Below are 22030 nucleotides of genomic sequence, written 5' to 3' on the forward strand. Positions count from 1 at the left end.
GACATCTAGGAGCACTAGCAGCACTCTTCTCCCCAGTGCTGGATGACATCTAGGAGCACTAGCAGCACTCTTCTCCCCAGTGCTGGAGGACATCTAGGAGCACTAGCAGCACTCTTCTCCCCAGTGCTGGATGACATCTAGGAGCACTAGCAGCACTCTTCTCCCCAGTGCTGGATGACATCTAGGAGCACTAGCAGCACTCTTCTCCCCAGTGCTGGAGGACATCTAGGAGCACTAGCAGCACTCTTCTCCCCAGTGCTGGATGACATCTAGGAGCACTAGCAGCACTCTTCTCCCCAGTGCTGGAGGACATCTAGGAGCACTAGCAGCACTCTTCTCCCCAGTGCTGGATGACATCTAGGAGCACTAGCAGCACTCTTCTCCCCAGTGCTGGATGACATCTAGGAGCACTAAGCAGCACTCTTCTCCCCAGTGTTGGATGACATCTAGGAGCACTAGCAGCACTCTTCTCCCCAGTGCTGGATGACATCTAGGAGCACTAGCAGCACTCTTCTCCCCAGTGCTGGAGGACATCTAGGAGCACAGAGGCCCTCAGTCTTGCCTAACACACACACACTACAATCAGCTGTTACAGGACTTCGACTGGACTAACACACACACAAACATGCATACACTTTCTATCCTCCCGGGGACTTTTACTCCTGAAGGATTGACACAACAATTGTTCGACATTTCTACCCTATCGATCGACAGTTGGATGAATGGACTCTACAATTTGTGGCAGCCTCCCCATTTAGGACAAAGGTAATCAGAATATTCTGTCATGGACTGAATCCTGCTAACTGCTTGATAATATTTATTCAAATAATGTGTCTGTCTGCCTTGATCAGAAATATAGAACAGTATGATGATGGTGATTGTCCTTCAACAAGACATGGCTTTTGCCATAAACCCTGCAGGTTGTAAATGTAACAAAGCGTTGCGTTTAAACAGCACATTTCCTCACTAGCACAACACATTTAGCTTTAATTGTGTTTTAGTAGATCCGCAAACATGGACCATCCACCTGGGTGCTCAACGACTGCAGCCATTTTGTGCCAGAAGAACCTGAATGGGATCCAGTGAGCATGTCTGAGGTGTTAGACTTCAAAGTAGTCTGCTGTATAAGGAGAGCTATTTTCAAACCAATGTTTTGTACAGAATCATTACTCTGTTGAAGTAGAATTGTCATTGACTTTTTTTGCACTGGTTCTCCCAGCTGTGAACGTATGAGAAGCCAGCACTGCATTCCACCTATGTTAATGGAAATAGTTTGCCGCAACATTGACTTTTGTTCGGCGGTATTGTTTGTGAAAACTGATTCAATGTGGTCGAGATCCCATATTTTATGCCATCTGTTTTGTAGGTACTATTTGTGTGCATTTGGAAGAAGCTGCAGGCCTGAATCTCAAATCAATATGAAAAATAGGCACCAATTGCTGTGAGGTTTATATGTTGCCAGTCTGTCTTTCCCATTAATATGGGACCAAAGCTGATTTATACAAATACATACAGAATGATCATAGTTTTTTGATGGCATAAAATATAATAGTCAGGGGACTTTGTTACATCATTTTGGGAGGAATCTTAGATTTTTGGGATGAACTACCCCTTTAAATCTCCCAACCCTGTCAATGATTGACTGTACACGTGGCCAACTTTTTTCCTAATGAATGTAATAAAAAATAAAAAACTTGTACAGGGGGGAAACTATTTAAAACTGTAGTGCTGTTTTTATATTTTGCTGTTTTTAAATAAAGGTAGACTCGAGTCATTTTAAATGTTACTTTTTTAAATATTTAAGGTTATTCGTTAGTAATCCGTCCCTCCCATTGGTTCATCTTCTAGAGTCAGTGGCTGATTATGGTATGGAGTGATTTCAGTGCCAACAGATTGTATTTGAATTTTAACATTTTGAATTTGGTTTAGGATATTGAGTTTGATATTTTTTTATGTTTAATGCACAACTTGAATCATTGAATTCATACATTTTACTTGTATTTCAGGATTTGAAACTGAATTATATGAATATTTATGGTAGATATTGTATTCATTGTCTGTATCAAGTTTACAAACCACCTTTTGAAGTTATTCAAAGTTCCATATATTCAACTTCTCAGATTCAGTTTTCAAATTCAGCTCTCTAAATCCAGCTTCAAAACCACAGCCAACATCCTGATACTTTGCCAGCAAGGAAAGGTAGAGGAGAACGGATACACTACATGACCAAAAGTATGTGGACACCTGCTCGTCGAACATCCCATTATAAAAACGTGGGCATTAATATGGAGTTGGTCCCCCCCCCCCTTTTCTGCTATAAAAGCCTCCACTCCACTAGATGTTGGAACATTGCTGTGGGGACTTGCTTCCATTCAGCCACAAGAGCATTAGTGAGGTTGGGTGATTAGGCCTGGCTCGCAGTCCGTGTTCCAATTCATCCCAAAGGTGTTCGATGAGATTGAGGTTAGGGCTTTGTAGTCCAGTCAAGTTCTTCCACCCTGATCTCCGCAAACAATTTATCTATGGACCTCGCTTTGTGCACTGGGGCATTGTCATGCTGAAAAACAAAAGGGCCTTTCCCAAACTGTTGCCAAAAAGTTGGAAGCACAGAATTGTCTAGAATGTCATTGTATGCTGTAGCGTTAAGATTTCCCTTCACTGGAACTAAGAGGTATAGCCCGAACCATGAAAAACAGCCCTTTATAGTTGGCACTATGCATTCGGGTAGGTAGCGTACTCCTGTCATCCGCCAAACCCAGATTCTTCTGTCGTACTGCCAGATGTTGAATTTAGTAAAGGATCTAGTTGATACTTTCTTAACTTATTTTTTCATAACTGCATTGTTGGTTAAGGGTTTGTAAGTTAGAATTTCACTGTAAGGTTGTTGTATGTTGTATTCTGCGCATGTGACAAATACAATTTGGTTTGTATTTTGATTTGATTGGAAGTGTGATTCATCACTCCAGAGAACGTGTTTCCACTGCTCCAGAGTCCAATGGCGTTGAGCTTTACGTCGCTCCAGCTTGTGTGTGGCTGCTCGGCCATGGAAACCCATTTCATGAAGCTCCCGACGAACAGTTGTGCTGGTTTTGGTTCCAGTAGTGAGTGTTGCAACCAAGGACAGACTTTTTTTATTTTTTTATTTTTACCCCCTTTTCCCCCAATTGGTAGTTACAGTCTTGTCTGATCATTGCAACTCCCGTACGAAGAGCCTCGTGTCCCCCGAAACACAACCCAGCCAAGCCGTACTGCTTCTTGACACAATGCCCACTTAACCCGGAAGCCAGCCGCACCAATGTGTCGGAGGAAACACCTGGCGACCATGTCAGTGTGCACTGTGCCTGGCCCGTCACAGGAGTTACTAGAGCGCGATGGGACAAGGACATCCCTGCCGGCCAAACCCTCCCCTCTCTGTGGTAAACAAAGCTTCTGGCAGTTATTGAAGCCAATGTGCCATGTTGAATATATTTTCTTCCAATGAATTTCGCTCTAGCATTTGAACAGTTTTGGTTATAAGCTATTATGACCCTATTTCTGAAACCTAAGACTCTCTTGAGCATGGATGTGTTTTCTGTTCCCCTCTGATCATGGGCCGTGTTAGAAGGGAATGTCAAACAAAAAAACGCAATTCGGCCCCGATAAGAATATAATTTGCCTTCAAAAGCCTCAATTCGTCAGGGCATGGACTCGACAAGGTGTTGAATGCGTTCCACAGGGATGCTGGCCCATGTTGACTCCAATGTTTCCCACAGTTTTGTCAAGTTGGCTGGATGTCCTTTGGGTTGTGGACCATTCTTGATACACACGGCGGGGAAACTGTTGTATGAAAAACCCAGCAGCGTTGCAGTTCTTGACACAAACCGGTGCACCTGGCACCTATCTATTCTAAGGCAATTAAATATTTTGTGTTGCCCATTCAGCCTCTGAATGGCACACACACAATCCATTAACTTATGTTATGAGTGTGGGAACTTCCTGCCTCTACCAAGCTGCAGGAGACAGTCTTCTGGTCCCACGGTGAGGAAAGAGAGGAAGAATGCATCGAAGAGAATGAGGAAAGCAGAGGTTGAGGTTGAATTTCATGACGAGTGATTTCTGGGGTAGTGTTAAGTGCGGAGGTGGGGGCATTGAAGTTGAAGATTCCCAGTGTTTGTGACGCCTGCCATTTGGTGCGACCCAGACCTGGTAGTGAGCGTCGGGAAGTGAAGGAGTCACTGTCAGTCTTTAGACAACGAAGTCATGTTAGGATATATTAAGTTATCCTGTTAAGAGTTTTTGTGCCGAACCCACTGCAGTGTTTCAGGTTCCACCTGTATGGCCAGTTGCAGCAGTGTGTAGGATGGACATTCCAAGATGTGATAGTGTGCAGGAGGGCATGGGACAGATGAATGTGATGTTTTGGTGGGACAAGTTGTGTGTGTCAACTGTAGGAGTGCCCATGTAGCTGGGGATAGGAAGTGTGCGTTGTGAGAGAGGCAGGTTGAGGTGGTCAGAGTAGTACAGAAGTTGTCATATGCTACGGGAGTGAAGAAAACAGGAGGATGGGTTAAAGGGTGAGGGATCCTGAGAGGATGACCTTGAATAGTGGATCTGTGTAGCACAGAGGGATAGGTCAACAAGTGATATATGCTTCAGTAAGGTTGTATTCTTAGTGTTCATACAGTGCATTCTGAAAGTATTCAGACCGCTTGACATTTTCCACATTTTGTTACGTTAGTCTTATTCTAAAATGTATTATTGTTTTTTCCAATATCCCATAATGACGAAGCAAAAACAGGTTTTTATAAATTTTCGAAAATGTATTCAAATTTTTTTTTTTTAACAATCACATTTACATAAGTATTCAGACCCTTTACTTTGTCGAAGCACCTTAGGCAGCAATTACAGCCTCGAGTCTTCTTGTGTATGACGCTACAAGCTTGGCACACCTGTATTTGGGGAGTTTCTCCCTTCTCTGCATATCTTCTCAAGCTCTCTCAACTTGGATGTGGAGTGTCACTGCACAGCTATTTTCAGGTCTCTCCAGAGATGTTCAAATGGGTTCAAGTCTGGGCTCTGGCTGGGCTACTCAAGGACATTCAGAGACTTGTCCCAAACCCGCTCCTGCGTTGTCTTGCCTGTGTGCTTAGGGTCGTTGTCCTCGCCCCAGTCTGAGGTCCTGAGAGCTCTGGAACAGGTTTTCATCAAGGATCTCTGTACTTTGCTCCGTTCATCTTTCCCTTGATCCTGACTAGTCTCCCAGTCCCTGCTGCTGAAAAACATCCCCACAGCATGATGCTGCCTCCACCATGCTTCACCGTAGGGATGGTGCAAGGTTTCCTCCATACGTGACGCTTGGCATTCAGGCCAAAGAGTTCAATCTTGGTTTCATCAGACCAGAGAATCTTGTTTCTCATGGGCTGAGAGTCCTTTTGGCACCTAAAAGATTTGATGCAGTGGAGGCTGGTGAGGGGGACGGGCTCATTGTAATTGTTGAAATGGAACTATGTGAAACGTGGTTTCCATATGTTTGCTGTGTTTGATACCGTTCCATTTATTCCTCCTATAGCTATTGTAAAGTGGCTGTTCCACTGGATGTCATAAGGTGAAAGCACCAATTTGTAAGTCGCTCTGGATAAGAGCGTCTGCTAAATGACTTAAATGTAAATGTAAATGTAGCTCCTCCTACCAGCCTCCTCTGTTTAGGTGGTAAGGGTAAAAAAAAAATCATTGTGTGGATCAAAATATAATGGCTTTTATACCCCAGTCTAGTTGGTGGCGGCAATGCAACATACATTGGATGCCATCTGCCGTTAAACCTCACCGAAGAAGAAGGTTTGGGTCCAGTGGTAGCAAAGATTGTTCTAACTAACCCAAGATAGTTCATCTGTGTCGTTTACAGTGGAAGCAAATGAAGCATTGTGGGCAGAACAAGCAAGGAGGTGGGTAAAGCGAAGCACGAACTATCGAGATCCTATTGGCGCGTTGTAGCATATATTTCCATTAAGGAACGCCTCTGTGAAGTGCGTGTGTACGCAAACTAATTTCGACCGTGCACTCCTAAACATAGCAATTAAAAAATATATTTGGGAAAAAGTGTAAAGTATATACACTTTAGTGCACTGTGTTCGTAACACATTTTAGTTTTGGAACATAAAAATGAATTGAGATCAGATGTTTCATCGATTAGAAAATTAGCAGAACGTTGGACCAGTTTAGCCGACTTCCATCGATTCCAACGACCCGCGACTGGACTTCCTCTCACTACCATGTTTGGTGGTGAAAAAACATTCTTAACAGATTCGTCAGATTTATGGCCCTTGAGGTGTCTGGGTTACCCCTTCAGTCTGTGGTGCTGATAGTAGTTTCAGCATCCAAGGAGGCGGGGTAAGGAATGGAACAGCGGAAGATTCAAAATGGACGAAAACACAAGGTAGGCATATTATCTAACAATTGTGACCGCCAAACAGTTTGCACTGTGCATTATAACATAATTACACTCATTATGTGGACATGACTGTTGCTATCTCTCAGATACGCCTGATGTTACTCAACCGGCTGGAGAGAGATTTTACTAGCAACTAGCTAGCTAACTTCCCTAGCCATCTAGCTAACTACGTTCGTTACTATCCAGCTACATACTTGATCGTTATAATGGGTTTGCAAATTGGTACTTCCAATACTTAGTTGCTCGTTGGCTCTTTGAACATTCTTTTTTAGGTAACATTAAGTAGTTAATTAGCTACTAAACAATAACAACCAGACTATTTGTCTCCACTCTCTCCCCTCCCACCCCGGATGGACCGTGTGCAGTGTAGTGAACTCTCAGGACCCTGCACTACAGCCGGTCATCTTCAACCCAGACTTCTTTGTGGAGCGTCTGAAACATGAGCGTCCCCAGGTGTTCACCGAGCTGGTCCTCAGTAACATCACCAGGCTCATAGACCTGCCAGGGGATGAGTTTGCCCAGCTCACAGGAGAGGCAGACCCCAGACTGCCCACAGCACACACAGGCTTCCTACGCTCTTTCAACTTCCTCAAACGCAAAGGTGAATTAACCATAATGTTGTGTACTCTACACACACACACGGAGGTCTTTTGTGTAGTTTGCAGTCTGTGCATTTCAAATGTCCTGTGCTGTCCATTCACTACACATCTTTTTTTGTGGTGATTTCCAGGTAAAGGAGTGGTTTTTGGTGCTCCTCTGACGGAGGAGGGCATAGCACAGATCCACCAGCTGATTGAATACCTCAGCAAGAGTGAGTTCTACAGTTATCCCATCTTTACAAGCTCACCTTTCAGCCTGCATCTAGAAAGAAACATATAATTTGCTTTCTCAACGTTTTGTAGAAGTCTTCAAATTTTACCAGTTCATGTCCTATTTCTGTCCTCAAAATCCTGGCAGGAGCACCTAATAGGCGTTCTGTGTGTTATTTTCTGGCCCAGTCTGTCTAGTGTTAATATCTCGTCTTTAAGTCTGAGCGCTGAATGAGTGAGTAGGTATGAGCTCATGGTCTATTTCCTGCTCTAGTGATGTCAACGTCTGAAAGTGGACACTGGGATAGAGCAGGGGAGTCAATAATTCATCTGAAAACACTTTACTCTCTCCTTTTTTCTGTTTCTGTCTGTTCTCCTCTATTTTGCATTTCTGTTTGCCCCCCCATTCACTCGACACTGCTTCTCTCACTCTCATACACCTAATTATCTCTTCCCCTTCTCTCTATCCATCTGTAATCCCTCTCTCTCAGACCTCCATGTGGAGGGGTTGTTCCGTGTGCCAGGCCACAGCCTGCGGCAGGCGGCCCTGCGAGAGATGTTGAACGCCGGGACAGAGATAGACCTGGAGACTGGGGACTTCCATCCTAATGATGCTGCCACCCTGCTTAAAGCCTTCCTAGGAGAGCTGCCTGAACCCCTACTCACACACAGACACTACCACGCCTATCTGAAGATAGCAGGTAACATACACAACAAGCCATATAACCTAAATATACACGAGTACACCCCCTCCCCTTGCACTCAGAACAGCCTTAATTTGTTTGGGCAAGGACTCAAGGTGTCAAGCATTCCACAGGATCTTTTATCTTGCCCATTTACCCTCTGAATGGCACACATGCACAATCCATGTCTCAATTGTCTCAACGTTTTAAAATCCTTTAACCTGTCTCCTCTTCATCTACACTGATTTGAAGTGGATTTAACAAGTGACATCAATAAGGGATCATAGCTTTCACATGGATTCACCTAGTTCACCTGTCATGGACAGAGCAGGTGTTCTTAATGTTTTGTATGCTCAGTGTAAGTGTTAGTTTAAAATTTATTTGTGGATGCAAGTCTGCCAAAAACCAAACGTTATGAAAATAGGGGTGATTATCTCCAGAGCTGACCCAGTTTGATGAGAAGGGGAACAAGACTTCAGTGCCGGATAAGGAGCGTCAGATCGAGACCTTCCAGCTGCTGTTCATGCTGCTGCCTCCAGCCAACTACAGTCTGCTCAAACTGCTCTTGGACCTGCTCTACCACACCGCTCGCAACCAGCACAACAACAAGATGTCTGCCATCAACCTGGCCACCATGGTGGCTCCACACATCATCTGGCCCAAACATGTACGTCTTGTTCAAACCAAAGTTTATTGGTCGTGTACAGTTTAGTAGATGTTATAGTGGGTGCAGTGAAATGCTTATGTTACTAGCTCCTAACAATGCAGTAAAATGTCAAACCAGACAATCACTTTCTCTCTCCCTCCCCCTCACCATTCCTCTCTCCCTCCCCCTCACCATTCCTCTCTCCCTCCCCCTCACCATACCTCTCTCCCTCCCCCTCACCATTCCTCTCTCCCCCCCCTCACCATTCCTCTCTCCCTCCCCTCACCATTCCTCTCTCCCTCCCCTCACCATTCCTCTCTCCCTCCCCCTCACCATTCCTCTCTCCCGTTGATTATTGTTGTCTCTTCTCATTAGTATTGTGTGTCTTTTCCAGGTGCAAGCCAGTGACCTCCAGGGGAATATTAAGAAGCTAAACAACTCTGTGGCTTTCCTCATCAAGCACTCACAGAAACTCTTCAGGGTGAAAATTGACTGTCTAGCATTCATTCTCCAGTAGCCATTTTTAATCAATATCTCTATTCATTACCCTCCCCTCTGTCGCACTCAATCATCTGGGTTCTGGAACAATAACTGTCTGGGGATTTTCACCTGAGTCAATACTGTGTCTGCATCAGTCAATCATTTCACATATCAATCACAGTTTGGTCGCCTGAAACCTGTAAGTCTTGTTTGTCTAAACAATGACAAAGGTGGTAATTGTCTGTGTTTTTACTCAAGGCTCCTGCGTATGTCAAAGAACTCGCCAGCATGCATTTTAAAGGATCAACCACCTCCCAGTTTACGGTGAGTACACTACAGAAACTCTGTCTAGTTGATTTTGATCACTATTTGACTGTGTTGGGCAACCTAAATCGATCATGTCTTCTATCAGGGAATATTTCAAACTCAGCGAAGACCTGTTATCAATTCACTCCTCTCCTCCCTACCAGGATGGCCTGGCCCTGTGTGGTGGGGGTGCTCACCCCTCCCCCTCTAAGAGGGCTGGTGGGGCTGTGACGTGTACAGACGGGACCACCAGCAGTAACACACACACTGAGCTGGCCCTCAGAGAGCTTTACCAACAGGTCAGCAGCATGCCTGAGTCTGCCAAGAAGAAGAAACTCATCAGACAGGTGGGACACACATGCCTACACCTGTATTTGTAGAATGTGCAGAAATAATGAGTGTTTGGCCAAAAGGGTGGCAGGCAGCCTAGCGGTTAAGAGCGTTGGGCCAGTAACCGAGAGGTCACTGGGTCAATTCCCTGAGCCGACTAGGTGAAAAATCTGCCAACGTGCCCTTGAGCAAGGCACTTCATTCTAATTGTTCCATGGTCGCCATCAATAATGGCTGATCGCTGACCGTGACCCCACTCTCAGAAGGTTTCTTGGGGAGTGGAATATGCACAAAAAAAAATGCATGCATATAATACACACTTGTGAAATAGGATAAATGCACGGACCCACCTAATTATTGTCATTATTATTAAGACTTTCACTGTTTTTGTGTGTTGTGTAGTTTGCTAAGCAGATCTCTGGGACGCCATTGAGTGACCAACAGACACTGTACTCGAATAGGAAACATCGCCGCTCGCGCTCCTTTGGAGGAATCAGGGTATCGTCAATTATTTAAAATAATAGCTAAATGTTCTGTCAATCCCAGGAAGATGTTAGACAGGATGTGTGATTTTGAAAGCTATGTTTGTGTGTGTACCAGAGGAGAGCGTTAGGTACCCAGGGCCCGGTGGAGAAGTCTAGCAGTAGCCTGGTGACTCCAGGATCCAGCAGCTCAGCAGACAGACAGGAGAAGGAGGACAGCAGCTTTGGATGGGTAAGTACTATACACCACTCCATAGCTGAGTCACTGTATGTGTGCGTAATAGGAACGGTATAGTGAAGTGTTACTTTGTCTCAGGTTCAAACCATGATTCACAGCTATAAACCTGTCACCAGTGGGTGACTGCGTCGTTCTCCCCATTTACTAATATAATAATAATGGTAGAATATGGTCATAATATGGTCATTTAGAGTGACATATGCAGGGCTCCAACCCACAGTCCAGGTGAGCCAGTTAAACCATGACTACTGCGTTGTGGTATGGATGAAGTGTATTACCATTAGCTCACCAACCAGTGGCTAACCACAGGGCAAACTCCCTCCCTCAACTCTCCCCAATGGGGTTTATTTGAGTGACATTGTCGGATGGGTTTGGCGCCAAGGTTAAGTAGAACGGACATAACTCTGAAGTACATGAGGTTGTTCTCTCTCTTTTCTCTCAGGATTCCTCGTCTCTTAAAAGGATGTGCTTCTCGCCAACGCAGGAGACGTCGGTCTAGCAGTCAGCTCAGCTCATCCACAACTTTCTCCTCTCACTCTCAAAAACATTTCTCTAACTTGGTTTTAAAATGAATCTTTTAACAAACAGGGAGACACCCTGAGAGAGTTAAACAATCAAGTCATTTACAAGCCAAATAATGTGTTGTCTTAAAAGCAGTAGAACCATGTAGACCAGTAAATTAGTTTTCATCTCTTCCTTGTTCTGTTTGGAAAGACACAACAAATGTACACCTCGGTCATTCTGGTCAAGTAGGAGTTAGAATGACTAGAAAAACCAGTGAGAACCAATTGAAAACCCACATTGTTGTGGTTTAAACTTTTGCATGTGTTTTGAGTTAGAAACTACTGTGTAGAGCATGTGGACAAACATTGTCTCAGGTTGGTAGAAGTAAGCTGGATCTATAGGGAGTTTGCGCTGGTTTGTAGTAAACGTTTAAGCTAAGCAAAGTGTTTTGAGTGCCTTAAAATGATATTCGCAAAGTAGTAAAGTTAATGTGTGATATATTGAATCTTTATTTAAGCCTAAGTCCCATTGAGTTTAATGTATTCCAGTTGGTGTGACTGTGGAGGCAGTAGCATCGTCTAATGTGTTCAGACTGAGCAGAGATGAGTGTGAAAGAAAGATGGAGGGAGAGGTTAGTGAGAGTAAAGTCTTGGAATATGGTATGTAGGGCTATGACTGGTTTTCCTGGTCTGGTCATGTGTTAAGGAAAACCCTAGTAGATGTGAATGAGACTGTAGGAGTAGCTAATGGTCTGCTGTTATTACAACTGGTGTGAACTCACTGTTGCTTTGTTTGGGAGTGTTTCTGTAGCCACTGCCTTAATCTGTCAACACTGATTTATTTTACATTTTTCTCTTTTTTTCTGTCTCTTTAAATACTTGTTTTCATTTTTACTGTGTTTGTATTTTTTACTTTTTTCTGAGACTACAACCAAAATGTGTATTAATGGTATTATTATTTATCCGCTTATGTTTTATGCAATATCTGTCCTTTTTGATACTGTTACAGAAAAGTTTTCCTATGCAATCTGTTACAATAGTTGTTATTTAATATCACATGTTTTTATCCATGGCGTATCTGCATTGGTTCTGTTTTGTAGCTATTTTCAAAACCAGTCAGACATTGAGTGCTGAATCCTGACAAGATTCAACCATATCTTCACAACAATTATTTTTACTGAAAATGTGAATAACTTACAACTGTTTCACGATTTCCTTTTTCTAGTGGCAACATTAACTTTAAATTTCAGTGTCAGCGGCATTTCCATTCTACTGATCTGACTATTGAGCATCAGAATTCTGTCTGTCAAGCTGTTTCAATGTGAATGTGCTACACATACAACAGGATGTCTGTCATTATTGGGGCGGCAGGGTAGCCCAGTGGTTAGAGCGTTGGACTAGTAACCGAAAGGTTGCAAGTTCGAATCCCCGAGCTGACAAGGTACACATCTGTCGTTCTGCCCCTGAACAGGCAGTTAACCCACTGTTCCTAGGCCGTCATTGAAAATAAGAATTTGTTCTTAACTGACTTGCCTAGTAAAATAAAAATTATTGGCGCTACTGTGAAGCTATGCAACAAACTGCCATTAAAATACAATGAAACAAACATCTTTATTTCCTTTGTGGTCAAATTATTTATTTAACTAGGCAAGTCAGTTAAGAACACATTTTTATTTACAATGACGGCCAAACCCTCCCCTTACCTGGACGACTGGGCCAATTGTGCGCCGCCCTATGGGACTCCCGATCACGGCCGGTTGTGATTCAGCTCCGGAACGCTACAGGGTCTGTAGTGACGCCACTCGGGAGCTCTTATTGGTTGATCATCAATAGCGGCGCTACTGGGAAGCTATGCAACAAACCGCTGTTAAAAGACAATGAAACGAACATCTTTATTTCCTTTGTGGTAAAATGTTTTATTGGTTGTGTGGAGTATTGATAAAAGAGGCAATGTTTTAAACTGATACGATGTCATGCTGAAGATTGACCGTGATTGAAGATTTTATAGCATGGCAAGGTTTTATGTAATGTACATGTTTGAACATTTAATTCACAGGTATTTAGTTCTTTGATTTTGTCTGATCAACTGCCTGGAACTAGTGACCGAGTGTAGTTTAGTTTTAACCACAAGATGGAGCACTTGAGATGCAAATGCTCAGCCTTTTGTAAAGATGCCCTGAAATCACTAGATGTTTAGTGTTAAATCTTTTCTCACAATTATTTTTCAGCTTGGAAGCGTGTAGAATTTTACTTTGTTATAACTGAGATGTTCAGAAAAAGTGAATGTACATTTCAATAAGAGTGTTTATCTTGTCCCTGGTAGTGTATGGAAGTGTGATATCATACACTTTCCTTACATTCCAGGAGCAAAAGTCTAAATTAAAATGCATCTATTTTTGTCTGCAGTTTATTTTTCTCCTGGAAATTCTGTGAATAAGCAGTAGGTTATGAAATAAAGGGGGACAAGGAACTAAGAAGTTATCCGCAATGCAGGTGGTTGGAATGTGTGTGTCATGATTGTGTTGTTGCATGTTTGGTATTAGAAGTATACACAGTGCACCTGTGTGTCGTGTATGTTGTACACAGGTTTTACAGACCTCCAGCAGGGGACTGCTGCCACTCTCCGGTCCTGTAAATACACAACAGGACAGCAGTGACTGTGCTGGAAATACCAATGGTCACTACTGTATATAGTTACCAGGTCAAACTCTGGTTTTATTTAGAATGTGTTCTCCACACAGTTTGGCCCATTCTCAGTCAGACACACATCCATGCCAAACTTTGGTTTTAGAAGTCGGGGAGAGACGACTTTTATTTCAAAAACCTAAAAAAAAAAAAAATGTTTTCAATTCAGTCGGATAAACACTCCAAACAGCCTACCCGACCACACGGAGGTAAACCATTGCCTCATTTTGTCATTCCAATCCCATTCTAATGATAAAACTGTGGGGGACCAAAATGCAATTTTAGAATGTGGGTTGGACATGACCCCAGTGAAAGCTGTGTCCCTGATACATAGTAGTGTTTTAGATTAATTAAACTTCACACAACTCTTCTATTTTCTCCATTTGGTAAACTCTAGTTACTACTAAATTACTTCACAATTACTACACATAAAAGAGACATGCACCTGAGCCTTGAGGTTGACTTATTTTATTTCCTATATGAGTTGTGGTACTGTTTGCTAGTACTCTTAAGTGCAAATTGGTGTCGTCCCTTCCCACATCTAGGACAAACAGAGAGGTGTGTGAGTGTATTCCATTCACAGCTCTGTAAGAGAGTGGAGGGACAGGGAGAGACGCCCTAAACACCACCCTCTCGCCTGTGTTCAGGACCCATGTTAGGAAGATCTATACACCACTGACACTTTTACTGGGCCAGATGGATCACTCTCTCTCTACTACGTGTGCGTGTGTCTGGCGGGGCCCAGGAAGGACGGAACACACTTCTCTTTTTGTTCGTACAGTACCTCATCTCCATCAGTCTCTCTGTCTTTTTCTCATCCTTTTTCTTTGTAAGCCATAGATTGGGCTTCCAGGGTTCTTCAGGTTCTGTTCTAGTGTTTTTAGGTTGGGATGGCTCCACCACAGTGCATGCAGGAAGAGCCGGAGCACAGAGGACTTTATTTCATTGTTTGGAGAGAGGTTGGAGACTAACCTCCTCCTAGCCACCACTATGGACTTCAACAGTCTACTAATGTCCAAGTCCTTATATTAGGTGGTCATAAATGTACATTTTGTATGTATGTATGTATTTAAACACACACATACGTACACCTACACAGACCTTTGTGATACTGGGGACGGGTTGAACAGTGTCACAGGTTACTGCTCTCTGCTCTATACGGGCTGCCTGGGAGAGAATGAAACAGAATAAAGGACAGAGAGAGAGAGTTGTGAGGGTGAGAATAAGAGAGAAAATGAGGGACTAAAAGACAGATTGAGAGAGAATGAGAGAGTTCAGGCAGGGTTCTGTGTGTGTGTGGGGGGGGGGGGGTTGTGTGAGGAGGGAAGGAGGAGGGGGAGGGGTGGAGTCAGGGGTCTGCTATTTGTAGCTCCTTGTGATGGATGACTGCTGTGTGTGTAGGAGAGAGATAGGCTTTTCTTCATTCTACTCTATCCCCATTCCCCCTAGTCAGACAAGCAGAGCAGAGCGGGACAGAGAGAGAGAGAAGAGTCGTGAGCGAACGAGTGCAGAACAGAACAACTCCACAAAGAGAAGAGAGAGGTGGATAGTTCCCTTTGCGAGAAAAAGAAAAGAAAATCAAGCCTTTCAGAATACATTACCAACTGAGGACATTACTTATTTCTAGCCCTGTTTTATGTTGTAACAGTGAGATTTCTTTCTCATTCTACGAGAGCCTACACACTGATTGTAAAAAACTTGTATTGTGTAGTAGGAATTGGGGATTTTGCAGAGAGAAGGAGAAAGAAAGAGAAAAGGCTTTTTTTGGAGCCAGGTTTTGAGAAGCAGGAGGCTGCAGTCGTGGAGATCATGCCCGGTAGAGGAGCTTGTTCTGGGGCAGGCGTGGGGAGGTTGCCTGGGTACTGGGTCTGTGTGCTGGTTCTCTGTGCCCTGGTGACAGGCTACGTCAGCGCGTGCCCTGCCCTGTGTACCTGCAGTGGCACCACGGTGGACTGCCATGGGCTGGGCATCAAAACCATGCCCCGGAATATACCCCGCAACACCGAGAGACTGTAAGTGTTTACTTCTGTACCATACCTGTGTGTGTTTGTGTCCCCGTCTGTCTGTTTGTCTCTTTACTATATGTGTTTATTTGTCTGTCTGTCTGTCTGTCTGTCTGTCTGTCTGTCTGTCTGTCTGTCTGTTTGTCTGTCTGTTTGTCTCTTTACTGTAAGTGTGCATTTGTCTGCCTGTCGGTGGTTCTATGTCTCTGTGTGTCTGTTTCTGTGTGTGTGGTGGCACACATGACTTTGCTGAAACAGAGAGAGAACAATAGCCCTGAGTGGTGTGTGTGTGTGTGCGAATGCATAGCATTCCAGTCAGGTATAAATAGGCATGAGAGACTGGAAAGAGCCGGAGTAGATGTATGCCGTTCATGTGTCCATAATTGACATACCTACCGTTGTTGTGTGTGTGTATGTGTGTGTGTGTGTTTGTGTGTGTGTGTGTATGTGTATGTGTGTGTGTGTGTATGTGTGTGTGTATGTATGTGTGTGTGTGTGTATGTGTGTGTGTGTATGTATGTATGTATGTGTGTGTGTGTGTGTGTGTGTGTGTGTATGTCTACATGCTCACACATACAAACATGTTCACCGTAAAATGTGGAAATTATCCAGTAATTAGTTTAATATAATTACTACAATTGACTGTTGATCTTCACTATTTCCCCTTTTCTATGCGGCAAAATGTTACTGTGAGATGATTAAATCAGTAAGCTTCTATTTTGATGTGGTGGTATGGTATATGTATTTATGAGCTGAATTTCACTCCATATTTGCATCTTTTTTTATTTCAATCTTCTCTATCTAAATAATCCATTGTTAATTTGACTCCCTCTAGACGAGATGTAAATGTTAGCCTACATTCCGTTGGTTTCAGGACACGGTGTATTCTCCTGATGATATAGTTAGTTCACTATCTGTAGACTGGATCTTCTCTTTCTCTCTCTTTCCCCCTCCTGCACCGGCCCTCCCTCCCACTTGCAGACCCCCCTCTCCCTCAAATTGTTAAATCATGTAGAAAATTAAGCAAATCTGCTCCTTAAGTGTGTCCTGCCTGTGAGAAGATCTGCTGGACGTCTTGTAGCAGGAAGGAGAAAGTGGAGGGATGATGAGAGAAATGGAAAGAGATTTCTCCTTTTATGGATTTCCTTTTGAAATATTCATCTGTAAATCAGTGGTGAGGAGGAGGATAGGAGAGGTGAGGGAAATAGATTGTTCTGTTTCAGCTTCTAGAATAGCTCAGATGAATAAAAGATGTTGTGGGAACGGAGGAGAGAAACACTTGTGTCAGAAGCAGCGTTTGCGTAGCGGGAGCTGACTGCATATTTCATGAACTCCATATTTCATTTCTAAGAACACCTTTTTGTAGCGGATGCATGGGTCAGAGCTGCTTGTGTTTTCACAGACAGAACACACACACACACACACACGCTTGGGACATTTTCTAGGGGGAAACATGACGATTTTGTGGTTTCCTTTTACATGAACAGCCGTATGCTCTGAGAGTGTACCGTAGTTAAACTGAAGTGTGTTTTATGTGTTGCAGTTAGTTTATATATGTGTAGGTCATGTATACTAGCTGTTATACCTGGGATTTGTAATGTGATTTCATGCTTCAAACCGTCTTGCTAAATAGGACGGATTTCTGTGCCTCTCTAAATGCTTCTGTCTGTGTGTCTGGCAGACCTTCACTCTTTGGCGGTTAGACTTTTAAGTAGTCAAGCGTTTCAAGTTTTCTGTATGTGTGGTGCGTGTGTGTATGTCATGTAGAAGGTTCTTGGTCTCCATGAATTGGTTAGTTAACAATATAAACTCTCTGTAATCCAGGGCTGTTATATAGGGTGATCCATCAAGATGATTGAACAAGTCAACCCGCTGGTCCGCTGGGTCTGTGTGTGTGAAAACACCGCTAAGGCTGATAATAGTGCAATATTGGTGAGGGGTACTGGGGTAGACAACTACTGGGGCAGAGTACAGGCCTTTACATTGACTTCAGGTGGAGAGAGGGGAAGGTATGAAGGAGGTTAGAGGGACACAGCCTGTCTGGACAAGCTTTATTGGCCAATCCTGGAATGCTGGGGCGATTTGAGGGGAAAGTGTGTGTGTGAACGATGTGTGTTGGTCAGTGGACCGTGAGTATGTGTGTGTGTGTGTGTGTGATTTGGGGGAGGTCTTGACACTGACTGCAGTTTCCCATTTACACTTGTCACTGTGGGTTTGAATCAGCCCTGACCTCTGACCTCCACAGACTGTATCTCAGCTCAGCTCAGCCCCAGGTGTTAAAATCACACACCTTCTCCTGCAGTGGCTAGGATGTCTTCAGCCTGCCGTCCATTCTTAGTCCAATTCACAAACAAACCTCTCTGCATCACTCATACTTAAACTATGCCATGGATTGGTTTGTATAGGCCTGATGCAATTCAACAGGTATTTAAATATGACATATTTTGGTACACACATATACAGTATATGCACACATCCCACAAGTTTCAGAAATGGCCGTCCCTAGCTTGCATCTATTTCTCTATTACCATCCCTTCTTATCTGTGTTATCTCTCCATTGGATCCAGCTATGGCTGCTGGACAGCTCTGATAACACTGTGGACTATCTGTGTGGAGTGGCAATGAGCTGATAATGGGATTGGAATGACTGGGCTGGCCTCGTTCATCCTCTCTTCAGCAGAATACAGCTCTCCAGCCACCTCAGGGTCAGACTCATCGCAGTGTTGTCTCTCTTATTTACAATGTGTGCTTTGTCCTATATTTAATTTTTAATCTCAGCCCCCGTAGGAGGCCTTTTGGTAGGCCGTCATTGTAAATACAAATTTGTTCTTAAATGACTTGTCTATTTTTTGTTTAACTAGGCAAGTCAGTTAATTAAGAACAAATTCTTATTTACAATGACAGCCTACCCCGACCAAATCCGGACGACACTGGGCCAATTATGCGCCATCCTATGGGACTCTCAATCACGTCCGGATGTGATACAGCCTGGAATCGAACCAGGGACTGTAGTAACGCCTCTTGCACTGAGATGCAGCACCTTAGACCGCTGTGCCACTCAGGAGTACGTGTTGGGCCTAGTTAAATAAAAATAAATGAAAAAACTATGTGTGTTTTTGGCTGGTGTGTGTGTCTGAAGGGTAGTGTTAGTAGAAGATTATCTTTATGCCAGAGAATGCCCTGCTCTGGGATACGGTAGAGTGTTGGACTCACCCCAGACAAGCATGGACTCCATGTGCATTCATTGTCTACAGCCTGTCTGCCTGTCTGTATGTGATGGTGTATGTGTGTACATGTACATGTACAGTACCAGTCAAAAGTTTTTTTTTTGTGAGTTTAAAAAAAATATATATACATTGTAGAATAATAGTGAAGACATCAAAACTATGAAATAACACATATGGAATAATGTAGTAACCAAAAAAAGTGTTAAACAGATGGAGATATAGCCACCCCTTGCCTTGATGACAGCTTTGCACACTTGGCATTCTCTCAACCAGCTTCACCTGGAATGCTTTTCCAACAGTCTGAAGGAGTTCCCACATATGATGAGCACTTGTTGGCTGCTTTTGATTCACTCTGCGGTCCAACTCATCCCTAACCATCTCAATTGGGTTGAGGTCGGGTAATTGTGGAGGCCAGGTCATCTGATGCAGCACTCCATCACTCTCCTTCTTGGTCAAATAGCCCTTACACAGCCTGGAGGTGTGTTGGGATATTGTCCTGTTGAAAAACAAATTATAGTCCCACTAAGCGCAAACCAGATGGGATGGTGTATCGTTGCAGAATGCTGTGGTAGCCATGCTGGTTAAGTGTGCCTAGAATTCTAAATAAATCACAGACAGTGTCACCAGCAAAGCACACCCACACCACTACACCTCCTCCTCCATGCTTCACGGAGGGAACTTCACATGCGGAGATCATCCGTTCACCTACTCTGTGTCTCACAAAGACATGGCGGTTGTAACCAAACATCTCAAATCTTGACTCATCAGACCAAAGGACAGATTTCCACCAGTCTAATATCCATTAATCATGTTTGTTGGCCCAAGCAAGTCTCTTCTTATTATTGGTGTCCTTTAGTAGTGGTTTATTTGCAGCAATTCAACCATGAAGCCCTGATTCATGCAGTCTCCTCTGAACAGTTGATGTTGAGATGTGTCTGTTACTTGAACTCTGTGAAGCATTTATTTGGGCTGCAATCTGAGGTGCAGTGATCTCTAATGAACTTATCTTCTACAGCAGAGGTAACTCTGGGTCTTCCTTTCCTGTGGCGGTCCTCATGAGAGCCAGTTTCATCATAGCGCTTGATGGTTTTTGCGACTGCACTTCAAGAAACATTCAAAGTTCTTGACATTTTACGGATTGATCGACCATCATGATCTTTATTCGGGGTGGCAGCGTAGCCTAGTGGTTAGAGTGTTGGAATAGTAACCAAAAGGTTGCAAGTTCAAATCCCCAAGGTACAAGTCTGTCATTCTGCTCCTGAACAGGCAGTGTTCCTAGGCCATCATTGAAAATAAGAATTTGTTCTTAACTGACATGCATAGTTAAATAAAGATTCAATGAAAGTAATGATGGACTGTCATTTGTCTTTGCTTATTTGAGCTGTTCTTGCCATAATCTTTACCAAATAGGGCTATCTTCTGTATACCACCCCAACATTGTCACAACACGGCTCAAACACAAAAAAGAATATTCCATAAATGAACTTTTAACTAGACACACATGTTAATTGAAGTGCATACCTCATGAAGCTGGTTGAGAGAATGCCAAGTGTGTACAAAGCTGTCATCAAGGCAAAGGGTGGCTACTTTGAAGAATCTCATATATAAAATATATTTTGATTTGTTTAACACTTTTTTGGTTACTATATCATTCCATGTGTTATTTCATAGTTTTGATGTCTACACTATTATTCTGCAATATAAAAATTTGTTGACAAAAAGTTGAAAAAAAGAAAGAAAAACCCTTCAATGAGTAGGTGTGTCCAAACTTTTGACTGGTACATTATGTGTGTATATGAGTATGTACTTGTGTGAGATAATAAAGAATGGAATAGATAGATTCATGTGGGGGAGCTTGGAGGCTTTGACGGCCAGGTCTTTTCCAGGGCTGTGCCAGTGTGTGTGTGCCAGGGGATGCCTGCAGTGTTTTTGGCACCACCCCACAGCTGGTATAAGTGACAGTTCTCTGCTCATCTGATCCATAATTTACTCTTGACAAGAGAGAGAGAAAGAGGGAGGGGATAGAGAGAGGGTTCCAGGGAGATGGGGAGGGAGGGCGAGAGAGAGAGAGGGAGGGCGGGCGGGGATAGAGAGAGGGTTCTGGGGAGATGGGGAGGGAGGGAGGGAGAGAGAGAGGGCGGGGATAGAGAGAGGGTTCCGGGGAGATGGGGAGGGAGGGAGAGAGAGAGGGAGGGGATAGAGAGAGGGTTCCCGGGGAAATGGGGAGGGAGGGGGAGAGAGAGGGAGGGGATAGAGAGAGGGTTCTGGGGAGATGGGGAGGGAGGGAGAGATAGAGAGGGAGGGGATAGAGAGAGGGTTCTGGGGAGATGGGGAGGGAGGGAGGGAGAGAGAGAGGGAGGGGATAGAGAAAGGGTTCCGGGGAGATGGGGAGGGAGGGGGAGAGAGAGGGAGGGGATAGAGAGAGGGTTCCGGGGAGATGGGGAGGGAGGGGGAGGGAGAGAGAGAGGGAGGGAGGGAGGGAGGGGATAGAGTGAGGGTTCCGGGGAGATGGGGAGGGAGGGAGAGAGAGAGGGAGGGGATAGAGAGAGGGTTCCCGGGGAGATGGGGAGGGAGACAGGGATGGTATTGTGGATGAATAAGAGAGAGAGTGATAACAGAGAGGAGAGAGTGAGAGAGAGAGAGGGGGGGGGGTGAAGGATAGATGAGGGTTGGGAGAGGTTGGCAGGGACAGAGGTGTTAATCAGCGATGAAGGGATTACCACCTCCTGACAAGCGAGAGAGAGAGACATCCACCCTCCCAGCCCCATGGCCAAAAAAAGCTAATGAATGAATAAATGAGGTTTAGGAGGACAAAAGCAGGTCTCCTCCTGCAGCAGACTGTTCAATCAGGTTTGTATTTTTTACGACACCATTTCTGTCCTAATCTTTCTAGAGAGGACTGCTTGATATTGGTATGAGGGCCGCTCAGATAATGTTTGTGTTGATATTACAGGGCTGGAACAAAATGTAGTGCAGTGTGAGTTGTTTTGTTTCCCTGTTTAATTCCTATGCTGAAACATTGAGAAACATCTTCTTTTCTTTTCTTTTCTCTTCTTGACTTGAAGTGCAGATATGTCAGGTTTGAAAGATTGTTCATCAGTGCAATGGTTCAGTAAATGATCCCATCTCTACAGAGAGTATTCAGCATGTGTGCAGCGTCTTCTCTGCAGGAGAAAATCCTTTGTGCGCATGCAAACGCATGTACACACAC

At 44.0% G+C, this 22030-nt stretch overlaps 2 protein-coding genes and 1 long non-coding RNA gene across 6 annotated transcripts in view; all 3 read left to right on the forward strand.

Annotated features, from left to right (window-relative positions):
• Positions 1-4: 4 nt before the first annotated feature.
• On the forward strand, positions 5-1774 carry LOC115112668 (uncharacterized). The gene is made up of 2 exons (XR_003860996.2): positions 5-765; positions 1005-1774. It is a non-coding gene; the product is annotated as an uncharacterized LOC115112668 (long non-coding RNA).
• A 4260-nt stretch (positions 1775-6034) lies between these two features.
• LOC115113056 (rho GTPase-activating protein 19) lies at positions 6035-13312 on the forward strand. The gene is made up of 11 exons (XM_029640266.2): positions 6035-6412; positions 6793-7028; positions 7158-7238; positions 7728-7937; positions 8360-8586; positions 8960-9046; positions 9304-9369; positions 9516-9698; positions 10084-10179; positions 10282-10395; positions 10844-13312. The coding sequence occupies exons 1-11, from the start codon at positions 6396-6398 to the stop codon at positions 10898-10900; spliced, it is 1374 nt and encodes a 457-aa protein (XP_029496126.1). The 5' UTR covers positions 6035-6395; the 3' UTR covers positions 10901-13312.
• Positions 13313-15000: 1688 nt separating this feature from the next.
• LOC115113850 (slit homolog 1 protein-like) overlaps positions 15001-22030 on the forward strand; it is a 202750-nt gene continuing 195720 nt past the window's right edge. For all 4 annotated transcript variants that reach the window (XM_065012727.1, XM_065012729.1, XM_065012728.1 and 1 more), the window contains exon 1: positions 15001-15601. In XM_065012727.1, coding sequence (XP_064868799.1) covers positions 15399-15601 — 203 coding nt within the window. In that variant the 5' untranslated portion in view covers positions 15001-15398. The remainder of the gene's footprint in view (positions 15602-22030) is intronic.

The sequence above is a fragment of the Oncorhynchus nerka genome, linkage group LG28 (assembly GCF_034236695.1).
Source record: "Oncorhynchus nerka isolate Pitt River linkage group LG28, Oner_Uvic_2.0, whole genome shotgun sequence".
NCBI classification, from domain to species: Eukaryota; Metazoa; Chordata; class Actinopteri; order Salmoniformes; family Salmonidae; genus Oncorhynchus; species Oncorhynchus nerka.